General features: G+C 33.5%; 1 protein-coding gene across 1 annotated transcript; it reads right to left on the bottom strand.

Moving 5' to 3' along the window:
- LOC110268367 (zinc finger MYM-type protein 1-like) lies at positions 6,481–8,337 on the bottom strand. Its single transcript, XM_021114477.1, has one exon. The coding sequence runs from the start codon at positions 8,335–8,337 to the stop codon at positions 6,481–6,483; it is 1,857 nt and encodes a 618-aa protein (XP_020970136.1).

The raw sequence follows: 8,368 nt of genomic DNA, 5'->3' as shown, positions 1-8,368 counted from the left end.
TTCTTAACAAACTAACTTTACTCATTGATTTGAATTATATATATTTAAATTTATATTTAAAAATTTCATATTTTTTAAACTGTTTTGATTACTTGAAAGATCAAATTAATTGAAAAAATAAAAATATACCAATATGATTGTAAAAGTATCAAAATATATCAAACTAGCCTGCAGAACACTCAATTCATCTATTTATTCAGCGAACTGGATGGTTGACGAGAGGTTTTACTAATCACTACATGAAGTAACATAGTTTCCTTTTAGTCGACCAAAATGCATGAAATGTAAAAAGATAATTCTAATTTCATAAATAATGTGTTTTTATTCTGTTTTTCAAAATAATATTCTTTTTTATATGTATCAGAAAAAAAATCAAACTATTCTTTCATATTAATGCTAAATCATAAACCCTAAATCATAAATCTTAAATCCTACACTCTAAATCTTACACTCTAAATATAAACCCTAAACCCTAATCCATAATCCACAAATCATAAATCCTATAACCTAAACCTTCAATCCTAAATCATAAATGCTAAACCCTAACTCCTAAATCCTACACTATAAACTTTAAATTCTACCCTAACCCAAAATCCGTAAACCATAAACCTTAAACTATATACCCTAAAACTTAAATCTGAAATCCTAAACCCTCAATTCTAAACCATAAACTCTAAATCTTAACTCCTAAATCCTCAACTATAAATCCTAAGCACTAAACTTTAAACTCTAACTCCTAAATCTTAAACCCTAAACCCTAAAACGTAAACTTAAAACCCTAATCCTACATCTATATCCTAATCATAAATCTAAAATCCTAATCATAAACCTAATACATATACAACAAATCCTAAATCTTTAACCATAAATCCTACTAAATTTTATATCCTAAATCATAAATCCTAATTCCTAAATCCCTCTCACTGAATCAACTTAAACTTTCATAATTAATTGAGGGGTTAAGTACTTTTTTCGTTCCTAACGTCTTGGGTGAAAATCAAAATCGTTCCTGACTTTTTTCCTTATTAAAATCATCCTCAATATTACAAAACGTTATAAAATTGTCTTTTTCTAATTTAATTTTATTTTTTTGACCAAATTACCCTTAAAATTAATAAAAATAATATTAAAAAACAAAAATAAACCCCCCAAACCCCCACCCCGTCCGTATCTCTTTCCTTTCTTCCCTCTCATCCCAGGGGCGGAGCTAGGCTAACTATTTAGGGGGGATGGTGATGATTGGATTTTTGATGGTATAGAATTTCACAAATGAATTCTCGTTGCAAGTATAGTTTCTAAACCAACAATAATCCTTTCATACCTTTCCAAGATTTGTTTTTCTTCTAACAATCAACATTTATTTCATGCATGCATACAAGTATCATGAGGTCTTTTCATTGGTTGTAATGGGGCTAGGGTCAAGGTAGGATGCATATTTGGTCAAGTGAGCTTGAAATTTGAATCTTTGATAAGCTTAAACTTCCCACCTAACCTATGACATCCTATACAATTAAGTTCTAATCTAGCTACCCATTCTTCACTTTTTCACATACTCATGCATTTTCTTTTCATTTCACAGCACTTATGCATTGATCTTATTGAGCTTCACTTTGGGGCATTTTGTCCCCTTTTTATTATTTTTATTCTTTTTTTCTTTCTTTTTCTATTTTTTTTTCTTTTCCATATTGTTTTTCTTTTTCACTTTTATTTCTTTTTCTTTTGTTTTTCTTATTTTTTTTCTTTTTATATACAAGAACCTCAATGCATAAGGTTTTACATTTGATCAATGCATGAGTATGTACCCAATTCCCAATATTTTCAATAACAATACAAAATACCCTTTTATTCACCCAATGTCCCAAGGTTCCCACACTTGAATGATACTCACACACACTAGCCTAAGCTAATTAAAGATCCAAATTAAGGGACAATTATTGTTTTTCACTTTAAGGCTTGTAATGTGCTAAAATAAGAATAAGTGGGTTAAGCGTAGGCTCAAATTTGGCTAACAAAGGAAGATAGAAGGTAAGGCCATTTTGGTAAGTGAGCTAATGAAATGATGGCCTCAATCATATAAATGCATGAATACACAAAATAATGGACATAAAAAATCAAACAAATCAAGGATTACAATCATGGAAAGAGAATAATGCACACAAGAAGGAAAAATAAGTGGTTATAAGATGTAACCACACCGTTAGGCTCAAATCTCACAAGCTTGTGTTCTTAGCTCAAAACATGTTCCACAATATATATAATTCAAGCAAGTTCTATGAAATGTTGGATGGGGGGTAGGAGAAAGGAGAAGGAAAGAAATAGAAAGAGGAGCAGAAAAGAAATGTGGTGAAGGAAGGAAATCCGCGTGTACGCGCGCATGCCGCGCGCGCGCGGATGGCTTATTTCGAGAGTGACGCGTACGCGTCATGTGCACGCGCGCAAATAGGTTTGTGCCAAAGGCACAATGTTGGCGCGGCGCAGGCACAACTCTCTGGAAAATGTATGGAGGTTGGAACTACTCAATCCACGCGTACGCACGCATGGCGCGCGCGCGTAGATGGTCGAAAATGCTGGAAGTGCGCGTACGCGCCATGTACGCGTACGCGTGGATGGTGCTCTGTTTTTCAAAAATTTTTTTCTATGTTTTTGCACCAATCCAAGCATTCCAAACCTCCAAACAGCTACCAAAACACCACAAAACCTTATTTAACATACTTAAACTACCAAACATACTCAACTAACTAAACAAAACATGAAATTAAACTAATTCTACCAATATATACAAAAGAGAAAATGAAAGGATTTTACCATGGTGGGTTGTCTCCCACCTAGCACTTTTGTTTATTGTCCTTAAGTTGGACTTATGGGGAGCTCCTCATCAAGGTGGCTTGTGCTTGTATTCATCTTGGAACTCCCACCAATGCTTGGTTCTCCATTGTGCCCCAAGATGCTTCATGGATTGAGCCAAGTCTTGATGGAGTTCTTCACAAGCTTGGGGCTCCCAAAGTTGATCCTCTTCTTGTAATCCGGGATCCCACACTTTGTTTTCACACCCGTCTTGAGGTTGATCATCATTATAAGTCCAACCGGGTGGTAAGTAAGGTGAATTCTCTATATAGTGGCCAACAATCCTCCTAGACCCATCTATTTGAGCACTATTCCCACCTTTGTATTCAACTCTTGAAGTATCAACCAAAATGAGCCTTGATTTGCAACGCCAACCACGAAACATCTTTCGCTTACGCTTCATCCCACAAAGCATTCTAAGTTGACCATCCGTTTCAAGCAAGCCATACTAAAGTGGGACAATAAAGCTAATAGAATTGAATTTTACCCACTCAAGTGAAGGGGTAGATGACAACCTAGGCAAAGATGCTTCCAAAGATCTTGACAAAGCATAACCAAAAGGTTATGTTGAGGGTATGGCTCATGGGCATATGGTGGTGGTTCTTGAAAGTCACAAGGAGATTCACCATAGCCATTGGATTGGTATGCATCATAGAATGGCTCTTCTTCATAGTGCATTGGTGGAGGTTGTTGCCATGGGGATTGATCATATGCATATGACTCCTCCCACCTTTGGTTGTCCCATCCTTGATACACCTCTTCATTGTAGCTCCCATCACCTACAACATAGTTGTAATCACACTCATAGCCAAAATGAGAATTCATGGTGAAAAGATAAAATAAAAACAAAAGCTAATAGGAAACAAAAGAAACAAAATTCTACAACTAGCAAATAAAGCAAAAAGCAAGATATTAACACTATTCACATATATACAATAACCAATAACATAACACCATTGCAAATCCCCGGCAACGGCGCCATTTTGATGATTGGATTTTTGATGGTATAGAATTTCACAAATGAATTCTCGTTGCAAGTATAGTTTCTAAACCAACAATAATCCTTTCATACAAAAATTTGTTTGTCACAAGTAACAAACCCCTAAATTCTATAAACCGAAGTATTTAAATCTCGGGTCGTTCTCCCTAGGAATTACAATGAAGTGTCTTGTTATTGGTTATGGATTGTATTTTGGGGTTTTGGGATAAGAGACATGAAATGTAAATGACAATGAAAATAAACTAACAACTAAAAAGGCTCTTGGTAAGGTGTAAGAACTAGAAGTCCTATCCTAGTTATCCTTCTCAATTGTGATGAGAATTGTTCATTGCTACCACTTAGTTAACCCTTACTAATTAAAGGAAAGTCAAGTGGATGAATTGACTTGAGCCACAAGTCCTAGCCAACTCCCAAGGAAAGACTAGCTTTAGTGCACTCCAAACCAATTAGCAATCTCTCCAATTATCAATCAACAAAGGAATTAGATAACTCAAGTATCACTAATTACTCTACCTAGGCCAAGAGGAACAAAATCTACACTATATCTAGAAGAAGCATTTCAACAAACACATAGAGTGCAATAGAAGTAAACATTATTAATTGCAAGAATTAAAGGAATCTATAACTACAAAGGCAAGAGATCAACAATAGAAAAGCAAAGAAGAACAATTATTATGAATTACCTCTTATTGAATTGAAAGAAAATGGAAGGAACAATAGTAGATCTACAACAAAATATAAGAACAACATAAAGGAAATTACAACTAAAGAATGGAAGAAGAATGAATGTAACAACAAAGAATTGAGAGATAGAAGTGGAAGAAAGCAAAGATTAAAACCTAGATCTAAGATTATTGAACTAAACCTAATCCTAATTCTAGAGAGAAGTGAGAGCTTCTCTCTCTAGAAACTAACTCTCACTACTAAACTAAGCTAAAACTAAATATACAAAACCATGCTATTTCTTGAATAAATATGGGTAAAAGGTGATAAAATCCCCAAAAATCAATACAAAACAAACCGTCAAATTGGGGTTTGTCAGACGGTGTTTAATAATTTACTAAAAATATTTTATATTACTATTTCTATTGATAAAATTAAAAAAAAAATATATATATAATATCAATCAAAGTAAGACAATAATATATAAAAATTACCACTTACAGTTTTGTATCATGAAAAGGCTATTCGACATTTTTTTCTATTTTTAAAATCATCTATAATTGAATTTGTGATGAAAATAACTGCTAATTCTTTTTCTATATAGATGACCAAATTGTCTGCAAGAAATTCATCAGCCATCTTACTTCGGAGTCTTGTCTTAACAATTTTCATTGCTAAAAAAGCTCTTTCTGTTGTTGTTGTAGACACTGATAGAGTCAAAACAAGACGTATTAATCTATCAACCATGTGATAAGTTCTTGACTTTCCCGTTTCTTGCAACTTGTTGTACAATTCAGAAAGTGTACCAATACCTTTCAAATGATTTGGTATATCATGCTGATAATGTTACAACTGAGACTTCAAAATATTTAGCTCATTAGAAGGAAAGTCAAGGGGATAAAACTTCTCTGCTAACTTGCTAATTTCTTCAATATTAAATGATTTGAAATTGTCCTTAGGATCCAAAGCACAACTCAAAGTCAAAAGCTCTATTGTTTGCTCATTAAATCTACTATTCAACTCTTGTATTTGAGAGTCAATTGTTGCCAAGAATATATCTATTCGATAATGATGCTCAACTGTCACACTTGGTTGACGAGATCGACCTCTTCCAAAAATATATTGTGCACTCAAGGAACCATCACAACTTAGCCAATGATCTTGGGAGAAGTTTCGTAGGTGCCTTGAATTTTTAGGACTCAACTTAACCACTCTGGTTCATGTCTTCATGATTATATGTATTCAATGATATAATCTTTTCTATGCATATTTCTGTTCTTGCATTTTAGATACAAATTCTCAAGTAAAAGAAAAAAGGGAGGAAATAAACACTGCCTTTAATTGTAGATTTACAATTGGTCTAGCCTTTTGTCGTGGCTTAAATGGGTAAGGAAGGATTTAACCAAACAATAGTTAAAAATTGACAGTAATTAAAGGAAAACGAGACAATCTTTTATATCGGGAAAAAAATCTATGAGCACTATATTATAGCGTCGACTAAGCATTGCAACTAATTGACTACATATTATTTCCTAGCAAATTAGTGACTATTTCATAATTTTAATTTTTCATTTCAAATAGCTTTGATTTAGCGACAACATTCCTACAAATTTGATTAAGGATTTTCAAAGATTAGCTATAAATTTGTTATAAAATGTGGCAGATTTGCGATCATATTAGTGGACAACTTGCGATGAGTTAGGTTCGGAAAAAATTTTCGCTAATTAGCGTCAACTAAGCATTTTATTTCGTCTATGAAGTTAGCTTGTATTTAGCGATGACTCTATCACAGTAGAGTTTGTCGCTAATTAGCGACTACTGTTTAGTCTATTTCTTCTATAGAATTAGCTTTTACTTTAGTGATGGATTTGTGACTATCTAATCGGTAGCTAAAAAACTTTTCGATGAATTAGCGACTGTTGTGTTTGCCTCACTGATTTGCGACTTGTAATTAGCGAGGAAAGCATTAGTTGCTAGGCGGTAGCTAATCTGTTACAAATTATATTTTGCGTCAGATTAGCGATGATTTTACGACTCTTTTTGTGGTAGCTAATCGGCCATATTCTTGTAGTGCATCCACCATCTCTTAATTGTTGAAGAAGTAACTTTGATGTAGAAACAATATGCATTGCATTAAGAATATCTTGAGATTGTTGTTGCAGTGCTTGGCAAAGAACATTAGTGATTCCCATAATCTCTTTCATCAAGTGCAAAGTGAAAACAAATTCAAATGACAATAATATTTTACTAACACCATAAGCCTCACCTCTTTGTGCATAAGTTGTCCCGTCTTCAATGATATTATTGAGAACAATATTGGTAGCAGTAAACATTTTTACCAAACTGCAAATAGAATTAAAGTGAGAGCTCCATCGAGTATCCCCAGCTCTTTGTAAAGTGCTTATTTGATTCGCACCTTTGCCTGTTTCTAATTTATTTTGAGCAACCAAGTTTGCATTTTCAATTGCTTGAGCTTCTTGTAATTGATCATGTCTTTTTGAAGAAGCACTAACAATAGTGATAATAGAGTTTAATTGAGTAAAAAATTCATGAATTTGAAGTACCTCTCTTGAAGCTGTCACCAATGCTAATTGTAACCTATGAGCAAAACAATATACATAGTATGCTTGTGAAGAATTTTTAAGAAACAAAGCTTGCAAACCATTCCACTCACCCCGCATGTTGCTAGCACCATCATACCCTTGACCCCTAATATTTTCAACTTGGAGATTATAATGAGAAAGGACAGAAATCAATTCTTTCTTTAAAGTTGTTGCACAAGTATCAGTGACATGCACAAGATCAAAGAATCTCTCTTTAACAAAACCATCTAGAGTAACAAATCTCAAAACAATGGCCATTTGCTCCTTTTTAGATTCATCTCTAGCTTCATCAACAATAATACAAAATTTGGCATCTCCAATCTCTTCTCTAATTGAATTTCTCACCTTAGTAACAAGAATATGTAGAATTTCTTTTTGGACATCATTTGAAGTATACTTAGCATTTTTTGGAGCATTTTCCAAAACATTCTTTTTCACTCTTTCATTGTAAGATCCCAAAAATTTCAACATTTCCAAAAAGTTACCTCTGCTGCTTGAACTTTGGCTTTCATCATGTCTTCTGTATGCGTAACCTTGAAATGTCAACCATCTAATGCAATCTATAGATGCTCCTAGTCGAATTCGATTCTTTTCAATCTCTTCTGATGTTTGCTTATGAAGAAGTCTATCGATATGTTGTGATTGTTTTATTAAATCATCACATGATTTCAGCGCCTTATGATGAAATGAGTTGGGACCTTTGCTAATGTGATTCAAAAGAGCACATTCTTTTCCACTATTTACTTTCTTCCAATTCCTAAAACCATTCTCAATAAAAGCATTTGAACCCATATTGATTGAAGGTTCCTTAGCAAAAAGAAAGCATGGAAAACAATATATAGCATCATCTTCTATAGAATATTCTAACCAAGATGGGAACAATTTAAACCATGAAGCTTGAAAGCGACGATGACTTTTATCACCAGAAAATAGATAATTATCAAGAATTGGTTGATTTGGCCCAACTTTAATATAAGCCCGACGGATTTCATCTCTTTTATTTGGAGGAAACTTCCAAATCATTGGTCGCATTCCAGGATCTCTTTCCAAACGAAAAACATCCAGTTGATTTGGAAGAAGTCGTGGATGTTTTGAGCTATTCAATGGAGAACTTGAAGTAATGAAATTTGATGACCCCTCAAGTATTGGAGTAGTAATAGTAGAAGCATCTTCATTCTCTTGATCTTTTCTTTTTAAAAATGTATCAATAGTTTTGAACTTACTCATAATTCAAATGGCCAAATAAGTTCCTATAATT

Source organism: Arachis ipaensis, chromosome B10 (assembly GCF_000816755.2).
Source record: "Arachis ipaensis cultivar K30076 chromosome B10, Araip1.1, whole genome shotgun sequence".
NCBI classification, from domain to species: Eukaryota; Viridiplantae; Streptophyta; class Magnoliopsida; order Fabales; family Fabaceae; genus Arachis; species Arachis ipaensis.
The sequence above is the reverse complement of the archived record's forward strand: the minus strand, read 5'-3'. Positions and strand labels throughout refer to the sequence as shown.

Excerpts from the sequence above, each read along its gene's own strand:
- LOC110268367 (XM_021114477.1), bottom strand. The coding sequence starts at position 8,337 with ATGAGTAAGTTCAAAACTATTGATACATTTTTAAAAAGAAAAGATCAA.